We start from the raw sequence: 22,877 nt of genomic DNA, 5'->3' as shown, positions 1-22,877 counted from the left end.
CAGCCCAACGACCCTCTAACCCTAACCCATGCGTCTTTGGATCGTGGGAGGAAAGCAGAGCACGTGGGGGAAACCCACAGGGACACGGGGAGAACGCACAAGCTCCTTACAGCCAGCGGCAGGAATTGAACCGGGGTCACTGGTGCTGTAAAGCGTTACGCGGACCACTTCGCTATTGTGCTGCCTGGGACGAGGGAGCCTTTGAGGAATTTTCATCCAATTTAAAAGCGCTGATCTGCTCACCCACTGCCTCTGGATCTACTTTTATTGCTGTGCAAGCCCAGGCGGTGAGGATCAAAAGGCTGTTTTACTGGAGAAGAGCTTTACAGCATTGGGCCGATACTGAGCTGGCCTGAGTTGAGCTGGATACATTTAAGGATAAACTTATTCAAGTTCCAGACCCACTCTGGCGAAGACAGAGAGCCACCTTCACCCACACAACAGTGAGACTGTTTCAGAGCCTTGCTGTGTCTTTTAAAATCAGAACTGGATAAACCAAATTGTAGCCTCAGATGTCACTCAGGGAGGAAACTAGGAGGGAGCTACAGGTTAGGCAAGGGTTCAGGGACAGGAATGTGAGGGACTATAGAGTCTAGTACCCCGTTCCGTGCTCGAGACCCAGCAGTCTCTGAGGGTGGATGTCTGGTTGGCTAGTGCTGTGAAAAGAAACCAGCCATGATGACAGCTAGTGAACCTCCTCCCCGCGTTGGCAGGTCCATGGAGTCCACTGGAGGCTGGAGACAGGAGCCTGAGAGGCATCCTGTCCTGGGAATAGAGGCCTGTCTTTGTGAGTGGGTGGGTGGGTTGTAGGGAGAAAAGGGGATTATTTTGCTGTTGTAATTGTGTTACTATTGTTGTCGCTGTTACTTGTGCTGTTCTGTGAACATTGTGGGCATACTCTCTTGGCACCATAATACATAAAAACCCTTGCAGGCTACCCGCAGCACATCCTTAGATAATGTTGATTGTTAATGCAAAAAAGCATATCTCACTACATGTTTCAATGTACAATATATAGACAGCTAGGCTGCCCAAGACATTTTACACAGTACTGTACTAATTTTATGTATTGCACTGTACTGCTGCCACAAAAAAAAAACAAATTTCATGGCATATGTGAGTGATGATAAACTTGATTCTGATATGAGTCTCTATTGCAGACTGAGAGTGGGAAGGGGGCAGGGAGAGGGGAATCAAGGCTTGGTAAAGGGGAGGGAGTGGGAGCACCAGAGAGATATTCTGTAATGATCAATAAACCAGTTGTTCGGAATCAAATGATTTTGCCTGGTGTCCTGGGGCTGGGTATGTCTGTACCCGCACCACCCCCACCCCTGTCATTCCTTCTGTGTCACCTGTCTCACCCCCCTCCACCCTCGCCGTTCCCAACATCTTTTGCATTCACCAGATTTACAAACTTGCTCTCCACTCCACGTTGCCAATTACAGTACTGTGCAAAATTCTTGGGCATTCTAGCTATATAGACAGCACGTGCCTAAGACTTTTGCACTGAACTCTACATGTGTATAGGTGAGATGTAGAATAGTCAGATTAGTGGGAAAGTACCAGGAGTCTGCATTAGAAAGAGCAAGTCACTTGTGGAAAAAAGAACTCTAAACGATTAATGACCTTCGTTAAACAACAGGAACTCTAAAATCCTCAGACCCCAACACACTCTGGTGCCCTGTGCAGGCCCAAAGAACTCATTACAAATTCCCTGTAACATTTAAGAAAAGTTTGGTTAAGTACGTGGATGGGAAAGTTTGGAGATGTGCGGTTCAGGTGCAAGTAGACAGGACTAGGCAGAAGATCAGTTCAGCCTGGAATAAATGGACTGTGCTGTAGTTCTTTGTGCTGTGGTGCTCTATGACTATGACTCTATAACTTTGGAGTTTGAAACAATTTACCTGAGATTGGTTAAGAAGATAGTAAATCATCAGTGAATTGACCTGCCATCCCAGCAACCCATGGCTTGGGTCTTTTGCAGCCAGTTTCCCTACACTATTCAGGACACGCGGCGGAGGTTGGTCATGGACAGCTGGCTGGAGAATAAGCGGGAGAATGCCTACAGCACCACACTCAACATCACTTTCTCCAGGAACCTACAATTTTCAAGCCTCACGCAGAAGGTGAGTGGCCTCTCTACAACCTCGATAACTCCCATCAGCACCCTTCCCTGTGATAAACCACCCAACCACCTGCAGCTCTATAACATTCACCTACTGACACAGCATACCATGATGATTAAACCATCAATGCAGAGTTCCATATGTTACGTTCCTAAGTGTGGAGCAATCAAAAGCTGTAACAAAAATCCACAGGGCATAAGTTCACGAACACAATTCTCCTGGGCTGTTTTCACATTCCAATACAAAGCCAGCACAACCTTAAAGGATTAGGCTGTTTTCTTACAAAGAAGATGAAAGTTTGTAACCAGCTCCAGTAATTTGTCCTCCTTTTTGGCCTATAATATAACTTGTTCTTTAATCCACCTCAGCGTATCTGAAATCCCTACAAACGCTCCTCGTGCATTAACCCTTTCATGGCCTGAATCATTCTTATGAACCTCCTCTGGACCTTCTCTAACGCTGGCACATCTTTTCTTAAGTAAGGGCTGTTCACAGCACTCCAAGTGTGGTCTGACCAATGCCTTATTAAGCCTCTGCATCACTTCCATGCTTTTATATTCTAGTCCTCACAAAATGAATGCTGACGTCGCATTTGTCTTCCTTACCACTGACTCAACCTACAAGTTTACACCGCACGCTGTCGGAGCAGTGCTGCCAGGATAACCAAGGACAGGACCCACCCAGCCAACACACTTTTCGTCCCTCTTCCCTCCGGGAGAAGGCTCAGGAGCTTGAAGACTCGTATGGCCAGATTTGGGAACAGCTTCCTTCCAGCTGTGATAAGACTGCTGAATGGATCCTGACCCGGATCTGGGCCGTACCCTCCAAATATCCGGACCTGCCTCTCAGTTTTTTGCCCCACCTTACTTTCCCTTTTCTATTTTCTACTTATGATTTATAATTTAAATTTTTACTATTTACTATCGATTTGTACTTCAGGGAGTGCGAAGAGCAGAATCAAATATCGCTGTGATGATTGTACGCTCTAGTATCAATTGTTTGGCGACAATAAAGTAAAGTTAATCTTTAGGGAATCCGGCAGAAGGGCTCCCCAGTCCCTTTGCACCTCCGATTTCTGAATTTTTCTTCCCATCTAGAAAATAGTCTATGCCTTTATTCCTTATTCCAAAGTACATGACTGTACACTTCCCTACACTATATTCCGTCTGCCACTTCTTTGCCCATTCTCCCAATCTGTATAAGTCCTTCCCCAAACTATCGGCTTCCTCAACATTATCTGCCCCTCCACCTATATTCATATCATCCACAAAGCCATCAATTCCATCATCCAAATCATTGACATATAACATGAAAGGAAGTGGTCCCAACACAGACCCCTGCAGAACACCACTAGTCACCAGCAGCCTACCAGAAAAGACCCCCTTTATTTCCATTCTTTGATCCTGCCAGTCAACTCATCTTCTATCTATGCTAGTATCTTTCCAGTAATACGATGTTCCCTTATTTGTTGAGCAGCCTCATGTGCAGCACCTTGTCGAAGGCCTTCTGAAAATCTAAGTAAGCAACATCCACTGACTCTCCTTTGTCTATCCCGCTTGTTATTTCCTCAAAGAATTCCAACAGGCAAGATTTCTCCTTAAGGAAACTATGCTGACTTCGGCCTATTTTATCATGTATCTTCAAGTACCCCAAAACCTCTCCCTTAAAGGCACCAGATAAGTAAGACCATCAGACATAGGAGAAGAATTAGGCCATTCAGCCCATCGAATCTGCTCTGCCATTCCATCATGTCTGAGTTATTAGCCTTCTCAACCCCTGTAATCTTTGATGCCCTTACTAATCAAGAACCTATTAACCTCCACTTCCAATATACCCAATAAATTGGCCTCCACAGCTTGTTTGTGGCAGTACATTCCACAGATTCACCACCCTCTGGTTAAAGAAATTCCGCCGCATCTGATCCTTATATCCTGAGACCTGGAGCATTCTTTCCGCATCGATTCTATTGAGGACTCTCAATATTTGCTAGGTTTCAATGAGATCCCTTCTAATTGATCTAAACTCCAGTGAGTACAGGCCCAGAGCCAACAAATGCTTCTCATATAAAGCCATAACCCATAAGATGTAGGAGCAGAATAAGGCCATTTTGCCCATCGAGTCTGCTCCTACATTTCATCATGGCTGATCCATTCCCCTCTCAGCCTCAGTCTCCTGCTTTCTCCCTGTAACCCTTCATGCCCTGAATAATCAAGAATCTATCAACCTCTGCTTTAAATGTACCCAATGACTTGGCCTCCATGGCTGCTTGTGGCAACAAGTTCCACAGATTCACCACTCTCTGGCTAAAGAAATTCCTCCTCATCTCTGTTCTAAATGGACGTCCCTCTATCTTGAGCTCCTCTGGTCCTCGGCTACCCCACCAAAGGAAAAAATCCTCGTCACATCCTCTCTCTCTGGGCCTTTCAACTTCTGATAGGTTTCATTCTTCTGACATGCAGTGAGTACGGGCCCAGAGCCGTCAATCATTTCTCATATGGTAAATCTTACTTTACCAGAATCATTCTTGTGAACCTCCTCTGAACCATCTCCAGTGTCAGCACACCTTTTAGATAAGGGGCCCAAAACTGCTCACAATATTCCAAGTGAAGCCTCACCAGTGCCTTCTAAATCTTCAACATTACTTCCTTGCTTTTACTTCCCTAATATTGATTGGCACCTGATTAGTTCCAAGGGTTTAGATGGGGCAGAATTTGTTAAGTGTGTCCAGGATGGATTCCTGTCCCACTATGTTGACAGGCCGACTAGGGGGAATGCCATACTAGATCTAGTACTAGGTAATGAACCGGGTCAGGTCACAGATCTCTCAGTGGGTGAGCATCTGGGGGACAGTGACCACCGCTCCCTGGCCTTTATAATTATCATGGAAAAGGATAGAATCAAAGAGGACAGGAAAATTTTTAATTGGGGAAAGGCAAATTATGAGACTATAAGGCTAGAACTTGCGGGTGTGAATTGGGATGATGTTTTTGCAGGGAAATGTACTATGGACATGTGGCCGATGTTTAGAGATCTTTTGCGGGATGTAAGGGATAAATTTGTCCCGGTGAGGAAGATAAAGAATGGTAGGGTGAAGGAACCATGGGTGACAAGTGAGGTGGAAAATCTAGTCAGGAGGTAGAAACATAGAAACATAGAAAATAGGTGCAGGAGTAGGCCATTCGGCCCTTCGAGCCTGCACCGCCATTTATTATGATCATGGCTGATCATCCAACTCAGAACACCACCCCAGCCTTCCCTCCATACCCCCTGACCCCCGTAGCCACAAGGGCCATATCTAACTCCCTCTTAAATATAGCCAATGAACTGGCCTCAACTGTTTCCTGTGGCAGAGAATTCCACAGATTCACCACTCAAGGCAGCATACATGAGGTTTAGGAAGCAAGGATCAGCTGGGTCTATTGAGGAATATAGGGAAGCAAGAAAGGAGCTTAAGAAGGGGCTGAGAAGAGCAAGAAGGGGGCATGAGAAGGCCTTGGCAAGTAGGGTAAAGGAAAACCCCAAGGCATTCTTCAATTATGTGAAGAAAAAAAGGATGACAGGAGTGAAGGTAGGACCGATTAGAGATAAAGGTGGGAAGATGTGCCTGGAGGCTGTGGAAGTGAGCGAGGTCCTCAATGAATACTTCTCTTTGGTACTCACCAATGAGAGGGAACTTGATGATGGTGAGGACAATATGAGTGAGGTTGATGTTCTGGAGCATGTTGATATTAAGGGAGAGGAGGTGTTAGAGTTGTTAAAATACATTAGGACAGATAAGTCCCCGGGACCTGACGGAATATTCCCCAGGCTGCTCCATGAGGCGAGAGAAGAGATTGCTGAGCCTCTGGCTAGGATCTTTATGTCCTCGTTGTCCACGGGAATGGTACCGGAGGATTGGAGGGAGGCAAATGTTGTTCCCTTGTTCAAAAAAGATAGTAGGGATAGTCCGGGTAATTACAGACCAGTGAGCCTTACGTCTGTGGTGGGAAAGCTGTTGGAAAAGATTCTTAGAGATAGGATCTATAGGCATTTAGAGAATCATGGTCTGATCAGGGACAGTCAGCATGGCTTGGTGAAGGGCAGATCGTGTCTAACAAGTCTGATAGAGTTCTTTGAGGAGGTGACCAGGCATATAGATGAGGGTAGTGCAGTGGATGTGTTCTATATGGATTTTAGTAAGGCATTTGACAAGGTTCCACACGGTAGGCTTATTCAGAAAGTTAGAAGGCATGGGATCCAGGGAAGTTTGGCCAGGTGGATTCAGAATTGGCTTGCCTGCAGAAGGCAGAGGGTGGTGGTGGAGGGAGTACATTCAGATTGGAGGATTGTGACTAGTGGTGTCCCACAAGGATCTGTTCTGGGACCTCTACTTTTCGTGATTTTTATTAACGACCTGGATGTGGGGGTAGAAGGGTGGGTTGGCAAGTTTGCAGACGACACAAAGGTTGCTGGTGTTGTAGATAATGTAGAGGATTGTCAAAGATTGCAGAGAGACATTGATAGGATGCAGAAGTGGGCTGAGAAGTGGCAGATGGAGTTCAACCCAGAGAAGTGTGAGGTGGTACACTTTGGAAGGACAAACTCCAAGGCAGAGTACAAAGTAAATGGCAGGATACTTGGTAGTGTTGAGGAGCAGAGGGATCTCGGGATACATGTCCACAGATCGCTGAAAGTTGCCTCACAGGTGGATAGGGTAGTTAAGAAAGCTTATGGGGTGTTAGCTTTCATAAGTCGAGGGATAGAGTTTAAGAGTCGCGATGTAATGATGCAGCTCTATAAAACTTTGGTTAGGCCACACTTGGAGTATTGTGTCCAGTTCTGGTCACCTCACTATAGGAAGGATGTGGAAGCATTGCAAAGGGTACAGAGGAGATTTACCAGGATGCTGCCTGGTTTAGAAAGTATGCATTATGATCAGAGATTAAGGGAGCTAGGGCTTTACTCTTTGGAGAGAAGGAGGGTGAGAGGAGACATGATAGAGGTGTACAAGGTAATAAGAGGAATAGATAGAGTGGATAGCCAGCGCCTCTTCCCCAGGGCACCACTGCTCAATACAAGAGGACATGGCTTTAAGGTAAGGGGTGGGAAGTTCAAGGGGGATATTAGAGGAAGGTTTTTTACTCAGAGAGTGGTTGGTGCGTGGAATGCACTGCCTGAGTCAGTGGTGGAGGCAGATACACTAGTGAAGTTTAAGAGACTACTAGACAGGTATATGGAGGAATCTAAGGTGGGGGCTTATATGGGAGGCAGGGTTTGAGGGTCGGCACAACGTTGTGGGCCGAAGGGCCTGTATTGTGCTGTACTATTCTATGTTCTATATCCTGGGTCCTCTCAAAATAAATGCTAATATGCTAAATGTGTTAACCCTTTCATTGCCGAGATCATTCTAGTGAACATCCTCTGGACCCTCTCCTTAAAACCATCATAAATTGAACAGTTCTGATGAAGACCCTCAGCCCAAAACTGTTTGTGGTGTCTGACCTGCTGAGTCCCTCCAGCATTTTGTGTGTGTTGCTCTGTTCCAGGATCTGCAGAATCTCTTGAGTTTATACAAATGGCAAGTGGTGGTTGGAGAGCTGCCGTTGGAATTGTCAGCAGCCCCCTACCTCCTGTCCACCACAATCCCCTTCATCGACAAGAACATTTTCCTTTAAATAGGTCAATTTTATAAGCACTGTAATCAAGTAGTATTAAAATAACTTAACCATGTACAATGAATCGTCATTATGAAACTACCCCTGCCAAAGTTGGGTAATGTGAAGCTGTGCTTCGTGGATTGAGCTGAGAGGTTTTATGGGGATGCTGATTACTTGGAAAGAATGCTGACTGTTGAGCGGTCAGATGCAGCTGCTGCGTTGAGCGCTACGCCGCACACGGCCTGCATTGGGATGGTGCATTTGACAGAAATATACTGAGGTCGCGGTTCAGTTGTAGACCCACGTCAGGATGCATCCAGGTCCTGACGCAGGGTCTCGACAGTCCCTTTCCTCCCACGGATGGTGCCCGACCAGCTGATTCCCCACACTCCACAGACTGTCACTCACTTAAAGTCCTTAAGACCATGAGACGTAGGAGCAGAATGGGGCCATTCAGCCCATCAAGTTTACTACACCATTCCATTATGGCTGGTTTCTATACCCTCTCAACGTTACTCTCCTCTTCCTCCCTGTAACCTTTGACAGCCTTACCAATCAAGAACCTATCAACCTCCGCTTTAACTATACCTAATGACTTGGCTTCCACAGCCATCTGTGGCAATGAATTTACCACCATCTAGCTAAAGAAATTCCTCCTCACCTCTGTTCTAAAAGGATGTCCTAGTATTCTGAGGCTGTACTGTCTGGTCCTAGACTCTCCCACTATTGGAAACATCCTCTGCATGCCCCTTCCACAGGCCTCCCTCTGTAATGAGGCAATGACTCACCTTCTACTTTACCTTTTCTTATTACAGGATGATTCCGATATGAAAATTGACTGCAACATGTTGGAAAACCGGCACCAGAGCAAAGTGTGCGCGGTCGCTTACCCGGTGTTCAGGTCCCAGTCCAAGGTGAGAGGCTTATTCTACGGGCCAGGATCACGTTCTCATTAGAGAACAGGGTATCGTAGCCAGCACATCCATTCCCCCACAGCATCACAGGCACGGCTCCAATCCTGACCCTGGGTACTGTCGGTGTGGAGGCTGTAGGTTACACGCTGTGAGCTCTACTTTCCTTCCACATCCTGAGATACGCAGGGTGGTAGCTTAATTGGCCACAGTAAATTGACCCTGGTGGAGGACTGGGGGAGCTAGAAGGGAAGGGGAGGGAACATCAACTCAGACCTTGAGGCCTGCGTCGGGCATTTTCATGCCTTACAAGGTGCAGATTGGAAGTCTGTGTGGGACGCCACTCCTCGCACAGACACTACAGCAATGTGTAATTAAGTGCCTTGCTCAAGGACACAAACACACTGCCACAGCTGAGGCTCAAACTAGCGACCTTCAGATCACTAGACGAATGCCTTAACCACTTGGCCACATGCCTAGAAGTTTTTACCAAAATGTGGGGAGAATTAATTTCCAGGGCAGTAGTGGGTATAATTTTAAGGTGATTGGAGGAAAGCTTGTTTGTTCGTCCGTTCTGTGCTGTGTCGTATGATGTGGGCAATCATGGTCTTTCTATGACCATGATTGTTTTTGGCAAATTTTTCTGCAGAAGTGGTTTGCCATTGCCTTCTGGGCAGTGTCTTTAGAAGACGGGTGACCCCAGGCATTATCAGCACTCTTCAGAGATTGTCTGTCTGGCGTCAGTGGTCACATAACCAGGACTTCTGATGTGCACCGGCTGCACATATGACCATCCACTTCCTGCTCCCGTGGTTTCACTTGACCCTGATCAGTGGGGCTAAGCACGTGCAACACCTTGCCCAAGGGTAACCTGCAGGCTAGCAGAAGGAAGGAGCGCCTTACACCTCCTTTGGTAGAGACATATCTCTATCCCACCATCAAAAGTATGCGGGGAGTGGGGGTGGGATATCAGAGGTAAGAGAATGCCCTCCCAGTGCTGGTGGTACAGGCAGATGCGTTAGGGGGATTAAAGAAACTTGTAGATAGGCACATGGATGATAGAACAATATGGAGCTCTGTATGAGGGAAGGGTTAGATTGATCTTAGAGTAGGTTAAAAGATCGACTCAACATTGTGGGCCAAAGAGCCTGCGCTGTGCTGTAGTGTTCTACGTTCTAGAAGGGACAGTGTCAAATTATATAAGAAGGTGTTCAAAGGTCAGCATGGTCTCGATGGGCTGAAGGGCCTGTTTCCATGTCATATTTCTCTATCACTATGTAGGTTAGTACAAGCTGACGAGATATTCATGTCTCCCTTGTGGAAACACAAGGGACTGCCCCAGAGTCCCACAGTGTCCTGGAAATGAATATCCTGGGTATGGAAATAGCTCTCTAGTACCGCAATGGGACCCTTACACCTAATTAACATTGGCAACCTGTTAACAGTGACTCATTGATGGGTCAGGAGGGTATTAGGGAAAAGAGAGAAGTTTCAAAAGATTTTGCAAATGCAGGAAGCAATTTCGGGAGAAGTAGAGGCTCAGATTGCTGGGTTTTAGTACCTGATGGCAGAAGAAACTGCAGGAAGGTTGGGTACGTAATGGCCAGGATCAGACGGTAACGACTGCTGGGGAAAGAGAGTTTGTGCATTCTGCCCAAGCTGACTGCCTGCTCCGCTTCCATGGTTACATGCATGACCTGATGACTCTGGAGGAAGAGCATGTGATGTCCACGGGAACAATGGGGGATTTCGGGGAATGGCGGAGCTCAAGTGTATTATTGTATTCAGAGATATAGCATAGGCCCTTCTGTTTCTTGTAAAAAGTAATAATTGTATTTTAACTTGAAACTGTACATAGCGTGTTGTATGCAGTGTGAATATTGTATAGTGTATTATTGTGACATTGTAGTCTGCTGTTATTTTTTTATCACTGTAGTTTTGGTGTAATTGAGTGCCTCATTAAACTACTTTAGGAGGTAGTTAAGAGTTAATTACACCACTGGGGGTCTGGAGTCACATGTAGACTACAGGTCTAAGGGTGGTAGCAAACACCTCCGATCCTCACAAGAATGACCTCGATGGCTTTTCACCACTACCCAGTCGTCATGGCAACTGATCATTCAATTTCCCAGCTGTGAGGTGGGATTTGAGTTCTTGTCATTAAATTGTATGTAGGAGACTAATTAGAGCATTTAGTCTGAGGGATAACTCTATCCTTGAGGCATCCGTTGGTTGAGATCGACCATGGATGTTACGTCACAGCTGTCTGTGATACGCAAGCCAGTGCAGTACAATATGGAGAGCAAGCTGCTGCCCATGCGTCTGATGAATCCAAAGGAACGGCAGGGACAGACACATATTGGCAACTGCAGCGCTGAAGGAACTGCCAGTCAGCATTAAACTCAAAGTAGGACCCCATCTCCAGATTTTTCCTTGGTGTTACTCCTGAAGCCTTCCCCTTTGGCGGGTAAAGCCACAAGGCAGCAAAGGTTTGGGATCAGAGTTTTTCTTCTCCTGGGTGAGCTGCCAACCACAGCTGAAGCGACTGGTTTTAAGGTGCCAGTAACCCAGCTTTGCCTCTTCTCCTGTTGATAGAAATGGTTCCACTGGGCTTAGTAGCTAAGCTACATGTGAAGGGCAGGAGCTGGACTTGGTTGTCAGAGGCTATTTGAGATGCACACCTTTGGGAGCATTTGATAGATAGTGAGAGCTTATGCTCAGTACCTCCTCTGGCTCTGACAACCTTAAGGAAGCAGTAACATTTAGAGTAACTCTATAGAGGTATATAAAATCATGAAGGACAGAGATAGAGGGAATGCACACAGTCTGTTTTCTCCAGGAAATGGAAATCAAAAAACTAAAGGGCATAGGACATAGGGTTAAGAAGAGATAGTAAAGATTTAAGAGCATGGGACGGCTGGTGGCGCAACGACATCGGCGCCGGATCCGGGAGCAGAGGTTCCCGGGTTTGAAACCAGTTGGGTCAGCTCCTGAGTACGCTTTCCATCTCTGCCGAGTTGAGTGTCGAGACCGCAACTCGGCCTCGTAAAATAAGGGGAAAGTACTGCGAGGGTGTCTGTGTGGGGGGGTGGGGTGACGCGCCACACAGTCTCCCTCTCTCGCTCCCCGCCTCGTAAAAGCCATGAAAAAGACATCATCATGGACACACGCACATGGGCACACGCCAAAAAAAAGATTTAAGACCATAAGACATAACGGCAGAATTAGGCCAGTCAGTCCGCACTGAATCCGCACCACCATTCCACCATGGCTGATTTATTATCCCTCTCAACCCCTATCTCATGCACTGTCCCTGTAATCTTTCACACCCTGACTAATTAAGACCCTATCAACCTCCACTTTAAATGCACCTAATGACTTGGCCGCCACAGCCATCTGTGGTAATGAATTCCACAGATTCACCACATTCTGGCTACAGAAACTCCTCCTCACGAAGGAGGTGACTTCTTTACACGGAGGGTGGTGTGCATATGGAGCGACCTGCCAGAGAAAGCAGGTGAGGTGTTCAAAGTAAATTTATGATCAAGCTATGTTCATATATATATTAGATCAAAGTCAAAGTGCATATATCTCACTATATACTACCTTGAGATTCATTTTTTTGCAGGCGTTTACAGGAAAATAAAGAAATACAACAGAATTTACAAAATACTATACATAAGTAAAGACTGACAAACGACCAATGTACAAAACAAGCCAAACTGTGCCAATAAAAGATCAATACTGAGAACATAGGGTGGTGGGGTGTAGAAATACATCTCTAACCGAAGAGGTGTAAGGTGCTCCTTCCCTCCACTAGCCTGCAGGGCACCCTTGGACAAGGTGTAGCACCTGCTTAGCCCCCCCCCCCACCAGTCAGGGTCATGTGAAGTCATGGGAGCAGGTGGTGGATGGTCGTATGAGCAGCCGGTGCACATCACAAGTCCTGTTTATGCGACCACTGACACCAGGCAGACAATCTCTGGAGAGAATTGATAATGGCTGAGGTCACCCGACTTGTAAAGGCACTGCCCAGAGGAAGGCAATGCAAGCCACTTCTGCAGAAAGATTTGCCAGGAACAATCATGGTCAAAGACTGTGATCGCCCACGCCATGCGACACAGCACATAATAATACTAACTTGACAACACAATTCTGAACCGATCCTACAACCTACAGACTCACTTTCAGGGATCCTTTACAATTCATGTTCTCAGTCATCATCATGATCTCTGAAAGTGAGTCTGTAGGTTGTAGAATCAGTGTTAAGTGAAGTTATCCTCTCTGGTTCAGGAGCCTGATGTTGTTGGGTAATAACTATTCCTGAACCTGGTATTACAATATTGATATTTAAAGGACATTTGGATAAGTACAGATGGATATGGGCCAAATGTGGGCAAATGGGAACAGCTGAGATGGGCATATTGGTTGGCACGGATGAGATGGACCGAAGGGCCTGTATCTGTGCTGTGTTGCTATGTGACTCTACATTGTTAATCTAGTATGTTGGAACCCAGCTACCACACCATTGTTCACAGCACAAGTCTAAAGGATCAGTATCTGCAGAGTATGTAGATGCCATGGTAGCATTATGGTTAATGCAATGTTATTACAGTTCGGGCTTTCCAGAATTTGGAGTTCAATTCCGATGCCAGCTGTAAGGAGTTTGTACATTCTTTCTGCGAATGCGCAGACAAGAGACGCCGGAGGCAGTGAGGCATCCATGCTCAGTTGCAGGCTGGCCTCTCCTGTCAGTGCTGCCCTCTAGTGTTTGATCGGTGGAATGACAGGCTGGATTGCAATAGCTGCGCACTGCCAGGAATCTGTACAACCAATTTGCGGGACACGTCACGCAGGATCTTGGACTCTATATGTGGTTTTTTTGCTCACTATTTTGAATATGTGTTGTGTACATTTTGCACCTTGGTCCCAAAGAAACTCTATTTCGTTTGGCTGTATTCGAGTCTGGTTGAATGTCATAGTCATAGTCATACTTTATTGATCCCGGGGGAAATTGGTTTTCATTACAGTTGCACCATAAATAATTAAATAGTAATATGTAAATTATGCCAGGAAATAAGTCCAGGACCAGCCTATTGGCTCAGGGTGTCTGACCCTCCAAGGGAAGAGTTGTAAAGTTTGACTTCCTATGAAACTCTGTGCTGCACCTCGGTGGAGTGAGTCTCTGGCTGAATGTACTTCTGTGCCCACCCAGTACATTATGTAGTGGATGGGAGACGTTGTCCAAGATGGCATGCAACTTGGACAGCATCCTCTTTTCAGACACCACCGTCAGAGAGTCCAGTTCCATCCCCACAACATACGAATGAGTTTGTTGATTCTGTTGGTGTCTGCTACCCTCCAATGATAACTAAATTTGAATTTGATTTGGGTATCCGCAGGATGCTTTATTTCCCAACCTAGTGTCCCTGGACCCCTCAGATAATGGTAGGAGTCCATGGCATAAAACAGGTTAGGAACCCCTGGGCTAGTGTTTAATAGATGATTGGCTAGTTGGTGCATTTAGTTGGGTCTACTCCGCACAGTATGACTAAATAAAATAAATGAGACTAGCTTAGATGAGCATCTTGGTTAGCATGGATAAGATGGACTGAAGGGCCTCTTTCTGTGATGGTATTATTCTGTGACTCTAATTTGTTAATCTAGGACACTGGCATCCCACCACAACATTGCTGTTCACAGCGCAGGTTTAAAAGATCAGCGTCTGCACAATAAAAGGGACAGGAATGCATAAGGGGGGAAAAAAAAAGAAAAAGGATTTAAGTTGATTTAGTCTTGGTTATAAATGTAAAGTTAACCTCCTGGAGATGATTAGGGTGCTACACACACAGGGGCATATCAGACCTTTCCACTGTTCTTGGTCTGGGCCTACTCAGGAACGACGAATCCTGCCTTTTGTTCTCTGGATTTAATTTCCAGCGATCAAGAGCTAAGAGTGTAACTGCGTGGCAATGGGAGCAGTAACCAGTGCCAGAGTGCAAGTGGAAACCCTAGCTCTACGGGGCTGACCTCGCTCCTATATGCTACAAACTTTATCTGTGTTGCTGACACAGTCTCTGATCCTTTAAGTTAATTATTCAATCCAATCTTTTCAAAAACAAAAAGAGATTAAATTATTCCTGGAAACTCTGGCGAGGGAGGATTTACAACCCTGTGAAGAATGCAGGGAGGTTGGACTTCAGTCTTTCCTGGGATATGGCTCCTTTGCAGACGAGGCTGATGTGCCAGAGTTTGCACCCACTGGCCTCGGTGACAGGGCTGGTCCTCTGCGATCGGTCACCTCTGCGTTTTGGGCTGATGTTGTTTCTGATCTCCATAGGTGGCTTTCCGTCTGGAGTTCGAGTTCAGCCATTCCATCTTCCTGGACAATGTGGAACTAATCGTGACTGCCAGCAGGTAATAAACTGTTATGTCCTCCTTCCCTTTCTTCCATGGCTCACTGTCCTCTCCTTTCAGATTCCTTCTTCAGCCTTTTACCTCTCCTTCCTATTACCTCCCAGCTTCTCACATCATTCCTCACTCCTCCCCCTCACCTGATCTCACCTATCACCTATCAGATTGTACTCTTCCCTCCCTCCCAGCTTCTTATTCTGGGCTCTGGCCCCTTCCTTCCCAGTCCTGATAAAGGGCCTCAGCCTAAAGCATTGACAGTTTGTTCCCCTCCACAGATGCTTCCTGACCTGCTGAGTTCCTCCAGCATTTTGTGTGTGGTGTTAAGAAGCGAGTTTGATTTAAACCTAGTAGTAATGATGCTTTTAAGAGTGCCTCAGCCGCCTTGAAGTGGAAACTGATGAAGGGTTTGTGCGAGTGTCCAGTCAGGAATGACAGCAGTCCTACGTCCAGCATTCTCTGCCCGCTGCCTTTCATTGCTGTTCCCAGTCACACACAGAGTGCAAGCAGGAAGCCTTCAGCACCTGAGCCTCTTGGAAGGTTTCCACCGTTGCTCGAGCCCTCACTCCCTTCCTTCCACCCATGGCTCCCTTGGCCTGTGCATCTCCACTGACTGTAGCTTAGTGAACCACTCTACAGCCCAGTCCATCACAGGCAAAGCCTTCACCACCATTGAGCACGTCTACAAGGAGCACTACCACAAGAAAGCAGCACCCATCATCAAAGACCCCCACCATCCAGGCCATGCGTCCTTCTTGCTACCATCAGGCAGGAGGCCTTAGGCCCCACACCACCAGGTCTAGGAATAGTTAATACCGTTCAGCCATCAGGCTCCCGAACCAGTGTGGATAACTTCACTCACCCCAACTCTGAACTGATTCCACAACCTACGCACTCATTTTCAAGATCTCCACAACTCATGTCCTCGGTTTTATTTTTTACTATGATTTGCACAATTTGTCTTCTTTTGCACATTTGGTATTTGTCAGTCTTTATTTGTGTATAGCTTTTTGTAAATTCCATTGTATTTCTTCATTTCCTGTAAATACCAACAAGAAAGTAAATCTCAATTAGTACCTGGTGACACATACATACTTTGATAGGTGTGACCACGTGGGTCTCCAGGGGCTCTGGTTTCCTCCCCTATAACAAAGACGTACAGGTTAGTAGGTTACTCGGTCTAAGTGGTATAATTGAGCAGCAAGGACACATTGGGCTGGAAGGGCCTGTCACTGACCTGTATCTCTAAAAGAAATAACATATATGTATGTTGATAATAAATTTACTTCGACTTTGACACTTCCACCTTTGTGGAGGCTGGATATGGGATTAAGAATCACTCTGGCGCAGTGTTGTGGGAGCGCTGTCCTGTTGGCGGTGTGGTGGCTTGCTGTTAGATAGAGGCCCTGTCTCCTTTCTCGTGTCGTCCACTCCTTCAGACGTGACGAGGGGAGCGGCTCCTTGCTCATGTCTCAATCAGCATCACTTAACCACCTCTGAACTGCACTTCTCCTCCAGCAAAGTTCCAGAGTTCTGTGCCCAAGTTACTGGTGTAGTGCCACTTGTGGGAGCTTGCTATACAGATTGGTAGTCACGTTCCATGTTTCACAATGACAACAGCAATGACACTTCTAAGGCTGTTTCATTGGCTATGCTGTGTGTTAGATTAAGGTCTAAATTTCTATTTCAGTTGTTATTTTTCTTGTAGTTCAAGTTTACATTCAAATTTATTGTCATTCATCCTTACACCTGTATACAGCTAAACGAAACAGTGTTCCCCTGGGACAAAGGTGCAAAACACAGAACATTTAACACATACATAAAATAATATTAACACAATAAAAAAATCTGTAGATCTACAAGTTGACGTAAAGTGCATACGCGTTATATAGTTAAATATACGACAGTATACTGCTACTAGCGTTGTTATAAACAATGTGTACTGAGTGATTGTAGGGTGTTCAGAAGTCTCTCAGCCTGGGAGAAGAAGTTGCCACCCACCTAAATTAAATTAAATTAAAGGCATCCGTTAGTCTTGTGAGACCATGGATCTGCGCCTGGAAAGTCTTCACTCTCCAGGGTGCAGGCCTGGGCAAGGTTGTATGGAAGACCAGCAATTGCCCATGCTGCAAGTCCTCCCTCTCCACGACACCAATGTTGTCCAAGGGAAGGGCATTAGGACCCATACAGCTTGGCACCAGTGTCGTCGCAGACCAATGTGTGATTAAGTGCCTTGCTCAAGGACACAACACGTTCCCTCGGCTGGGGTTCAAACTCACAACCTTCAGGTCACTAGTCCAATGCCTTAACCACTTGGCCACGTGCCCACTACTCGATCTAACAGTCCTTGTTATTATACTGCAGTACCCTCTGCCTGACGGCAGCAGGTCACAGAGATTATGAGACGCATGGGAGGGGCCCTTATCAATGCTCAGGGCTCTGCGAACACAATACTTCTGGTGTGTGTCCTGGATGGGGGGGGGGTGGGGGGGAAGAGACCCCAGTAATTCTCTCAGCAGTCCTTGCAATCCGTCGCGGGGTCTTGCGGAGGACACTCTTGGTGGTGGTCCTGTGGAATGTGGTTGGAATGGAGCCTCGGTCGTCTCAATCTCATCAGGAAGTGGAGGCGCTGCCGTGCTTTTCGTGCTTTCCTTTATGAATAATCACCTGCCTGTGAGTTTTCTATAGATTTTCAGCAATTAGTTCTATTCAGATTCAGGTTTATTTATCATATGAACATCAAAACATACAATCAAACATGTCATTTGCATTAACAAACAACACACCCAAGCAGCCTGCGCACATTCTGGTGCTAACTTAGCATGTCCACGACGTTTGAGCAAGTGCTGCAAGTCGTTGAAAAGAGGGATCAGTTCATGAGCTTGCACTGGGTAGGCTACCCATGTTAACTGCACCATGCCTATCTAATTTATAATGTCTATTTTAATCTTGTTCAGTGACAGTGAAGAAGCAGAAGAAACTCTTCACGACAACACCTACCATCTCTACGTTCCTGTGCAATATGAAGCAGATATCCTTCTCACCAGGTATCTCTTGTATAACCTGCCTTCATTGTGAACTTTCCAGTCAGGCAGGTCAGCTCGTCTGAACCCCCGTTCATTATACACTGCATAACCTACGGCTAGCCGTCTGACCTCCCTACCTCTCCAATCCCTCCACACATCTCCTTTTTACTTTCCACTCCTAACATCTCACATCGTCCATCTCTGTCTGATTTATGTTTCCCAGAGCACTTTGGAATATTGATTAAACACATTACTCAAACTTCATTCAATCCTCTTCCACCTATCACCTCCCAGCTTCTTCTTTTCTTTTTCAATCTTTTTGTTAATTTCAAAATATAGAAACAAAACATAGCAATAATACAGATAATATGAGATGCTTTGTTACATTTCAAAAAAGAGTAATTGCAAAACCAAATAGTGGAAATTACCAAAACTCCCATACATGTAGAACTGATCACGGATAATATAAAGCAAAAAAAAAGGAAAAAGACAAAAAAAAGAAAAAAAAAACCATCCCAAAAGAAAAAAAAACAACTAAACTAAACTAAAAGACTTGGGCAAAACTAACAACTTAAAAATGGAAAAGAAGAAAACCTCAGCGTCGACGCCTCCATTCCCCTCCAACAACAGTACAGAGAAATAAAACCAGTTTGGAAATGATCAAATTACATCAAATGAAAATGCTGAATAAATGGCCTCCAAATTTTTTCAAACTTAATAGAAGGGTCATAAACTGCACTTCTAATTTTCTCCAGATTCAGACACACCATAGTTTGTGAAAACCAATGAAATACTGTAGGAGGGTTGATCTCTTTCCAATTCAACAAGATGGACCTTCTAGCTATTAAAGTAAGAAATGCAATCATCCTTCGTGATGAAGAGGTTAAATTATTTGAATCTATCATTGGTAGTCCAAAGATAGCAGTAATTGGATGAGGTTGTAAGTCTATATTTAGGACCGTTGAAATAATATCAAAAATACCTTTCCAATATTTCTCCAACAAGGGACATGACCAAAACATGTGAGTTAAAGAAGCAATCTCAGACTGGCATCTGTCACGTATTGGATTAATATAAGAGTAATAATGAGATAGTTTATCTTTGGACATAGGAGCCCTGTGAACTACTTTAAACTGTATCAACCTATGCTTAGCACATACAGAGGATGAATTCACCAACTGAAGAATTTTTTTCCCATTTTTCAGTGGGTATATTAATCTCAAGTTCTCTTTCCCAGTCAGCTTTAATTTTATTAGAGGCATCAGGACATAAATTCATAATTATATTATATACAATTGCTATTACACCTTTCTGAGAGAGATTTAAGTGTAAGATTTTTTCCAAAGTGTCCATTGGATATGGGTGTGGAAAATTAGGAGAGACAGTAATTAAAAAGTTTCTAATCTGTAAATATCTAAAAAAGTGAGATCTGGGTAAGTTATATTTATTAGAGAGTTGATCAAAAGACATAAAACAGTTATCCAAGAATAAATCGCGAAAAGATATTATACCTTTGGTTTTCCAATCAAAGTAAGCTTGATCCATCATGGAAGGTTGAAAAAGAAAATTTGATATAATGGAACTTGCTAGAATGAATTGATTAAACCCACCTCCCAGCTTCTTATTTCATCCCCTGTCCCCCACCCTCCCACCTTCCCCCTCGCCTGGCTTCCCCTACCACCTGCCAGTTTGTACTCCTTCCCTCTCACCCCCCACCTCCTCTATCTGGCTTCTTCCTGCATCATTCCCAGTCCTGATAAAGGGCCTCGGCCCAAAAGGTCGATGGTTTATTCCTCTCCATAGAAGCTGCCTGACCTGCTCAGTTTCTCCAGCATTTTGTGCGTGTTGCTGAAGACTTCCAGCATCTGCAGAACCTCTCATGTTTGTACTTTGTGGGAAGCTTCTGTTCTCTTGCCCATTTGATGAACTGATTTTGTTGGGGCAGGAAATCCAGTCCAGATCGCTACGATTTGAAATCAGTGGAAGAGCTGCAGGAAAACGGAGATTTCGACCCCCCATTTAACTTCTCCTTCACAGTAAGTCCAATTCTATTTATTTACATGTTTCATCTGAGAGTCTTTCCTACACTTTCTTCCCATACTCCTCTGAAGACCTGGGCTGTTGCTGGAGAGCACTTCAATCGGTACCAGAGGCTCTTCATGGACTTACCTAATGACCCTGGAGCATCACAGAGTCACAGTCATAGAATAATATAGCACAGAAACAGGCCCTTCGGCCCAATTCATCCATGTTGACCAAATGCTTAATTAAGCTGATTCCATTTGCCAATATCCCTCTAATTTAAATCCACATACTTATCCAAGTGTCTTAAATTTTGTTATTGCACCTGCCTCAACCACTTTCTCTGGCAGCTCATTTCATGTACACGCCATCCACTGCCTGAGAAAGTTGTCTCTTATAAACCTTTCCCTCCCACCCTTAATCTATGCCCTCTGTTTTTTTATTCCCTTTCCCCGAGAGCATTCATATGCTCTGGTCAAGATGACACTGAGCTGTGGTCTCCATCGAGGTCATGGCTCAGAATTAGATTCTTTTTGTATGTTTGTAGGGATGGTTTTGGGAACGGCTAAGGGAGTTAGGGTGCAGAGACAGGGATGTGAGGAAGTCACATGTCAGGCCGGGGTCTAGACCTCAGCTCCATGGTCCACGTTCGAAGGCCAGTGACGTGGGCATGTGACGAAGGGCATCCATGGACATTTGATGTGCCGACAAGTGCAGTGGACAAAGTCCAGTGAGGATGAGGGTTAGTGCCCCCACACCCCACCCCCCATCAGATCAGTAAGTCTACCCAGGTCAGCAAGTCCCAGGATCTGAGATCTGTGCAGGCAAGAAGCATGGGAGCTAGTGACCTCCCCCCCCCCCAGGTACACAAATCAGCAAATTTGGAGTTCGGGGTCCCTTCATCGGCAAGTCCTGGGTTTGATACCGAAGGTCAAAGTACGAAGGTCGATTGGAAGTCCAGAAGTTGGGGCCAGATGGCCAAAGTCCCTGGGTCTGTGAGTCCGCGAGTCCATTGGGAAAGTCGGAGGCTTTGAGGTGGCCTACCGTGGGGTTGGGAAACTGTGTGTGTGTGTGTGTGTGTGTGTGTGTGTGTGTGTGTGTGTGTGTGTGTCGGTGGTGTGGAAGGAGGATGGGGCTTGCTTTGCTGTTGTTTTGTTTGCTTCTGTTCTGTTGTTGATGATGATGTTTCTGTTGTTCTGCCCAACATTGTGGGCGTGCTCTGTTGCCACCTTAACGTGTGGTGACACTAGCGGGCTGCCTCTTGAGATATAGCATGGAATAGGCCCTTCATCCCTCCGAGGCCACGCTGCCCAGAATTCCTAGCCTAACCACGGGGCAAGTTACAATGGCCAATTAATCTGTCTTTGGACTGTGGGAGGAAACTGGAGCACCCGGAGGAAACCCACGTGGTCACATGAAGAATGTTCAGACTCCTTAACAGGCAGTAGCGGAAACTGAACCCGGGTCGCTGGTACTGTAAAGCATTGTGCTAACCGCCATGCTACCATGCCACATCCTTTGGCTGTGTTGGTTGTTAACGCAAACAATGCATTTCACTGTGTGTTTTGATGTACATGTGGTAAATAAATGAATCCAAATCTCCTCAATGAGATCACCCTTCAGACTCCTGCGCTCCAAGGAATAAAGTCCCAGCCTATCCAGACAGGGCACGTGACCAAGTGGTTAAGGCGTTCGTCTAGTTATTTCAAGGTCGCTGGTTCGAGCCTCAGCTGTGGCAGTGTGTTTGTGCCCTTGAGCAAGGCACTTAACCACACATTGCTCTAGTGTCTGTGCGAGGAGTGGCGCCCCACACAGACTTCCAACCTGCACCTTGTAAGGCATGAAAATGCCCGACGCAGGCCTCTCGTGGTCTGAGTCGACGCTCCCCTACCCTCCTCCCCCACCCAGCCTCTCCGGATAACTCAGGACATTGAGTCATGGCAACATTCTCATAAATATTACTGCCAGCTGAATGCATCTTTCCTATAAAAGAGTAACGAGAATGATAGACAAACACAAGATTGTACTTAATCCTGTTCTGTTCCATACCGACCCTGGGCATGTATCAGCTGAGTAGTGACTGCAAGGAGATGTACCAGACCTGGCCAAAACCACAGTTTAATCGGCAGCCCAGAATTCCAGAACTTCTATTTTATGATTCAGTTCAGTAATATCTAAGGGGTCTATTTACAATTAAAGCAGAAAACTCTTTCCAAGAAGAAATATTAACAGGAAGTCTGTGGAAACATTAAGCGTGGTTGTATCACTTAATTACTAGCTAGCAATAAACCAGGAAACAACACACATCAAAGTTGCTGGTGAACGCAGCAGGCCAGGCAGCATCTCTAGGAAGAGATGCAGTCGACGTTTCAGGCCGAGACCCTTCGTCAGGACTAACTGAAGGAAGAGTGAGTAAGAGATTTGAAAGTGGAGGGGGAGATCCAAAATGATAGGAGAAGACACGAGGGGGAGGGATGGAGCCAGGAGCTGGACAGGAGATTGGCAAAGGAGATACGAGAGGATCATGGGACAGGAGGTCCGGGAAGAAAGACGGGGGGGGGGGGAAGAACCCAGAGGATGGGCAAGGGGTATATTCAGAGGGACAGAGGGAGAAAAAGGAGAGTGAGAGAAAGAATATGTGTATAAAAATAAGTAACAGATGGGGTACGAGGGGGAGGTGGGGCATTAGCGGAAGTTAGAGAAGTCGATGTTCATGCCATCAGGAAGCATTAGTCTAAATGCTAC

General features: G+C 45.8%; 1 protein-coding gene across 1 annotated transcript in view; it reads left to right on the top strand.

Annotated features, from left to right (window-relative positions):
- Positions 1-22,877, top strand: part of itga11a (integrin, alpha 11a) — a 217,425-nt gene that overhangs the window by 156,633 nt on the left and 37,915 nt on the right. The window contains exons 20-24 of the mRNA XM_072278053.1: positions 1,985-2,126; positions 8,578-8,676; positions 15,014-15,090; positions 18,042-18,131; positions 20,056-20,146. Of these exons, the coding sequence (XP_072134154.1) occupies positions 1,985-2,126; positions 8,578-8,676; positions 15,014-15,090; positions 18,042-18,131; positions 20,056-20,146 (499 nt within the window). The remainder of the gene's footprint in view (positions 1-1,984; positions 2,127-8,577; positions 8,677-15,013; positions 15,091-18,041; positions 18,132-20,055; positions 20,147-22,877) is intronic.

This window comes from Mobula birostris, chromosome 14 (genome assembly GCF_030028105.1).
Source record: "Mobula birostris isolate sMobBir1 chromosome 14, sMobBir1.hap1, whole genome shotgun sequence".
NCBI classification, from domain to species: Eukaryota; Metazoa; Chordata; class Chondrichthyes; order Myliobatiformes; family Myliobatidae; genus Mobula; species Mobula birostris.
Note: the sequence above shows the minus strand (reverse complement) of the source record. Positions and strands in the feature narration are given on the sequence as shown.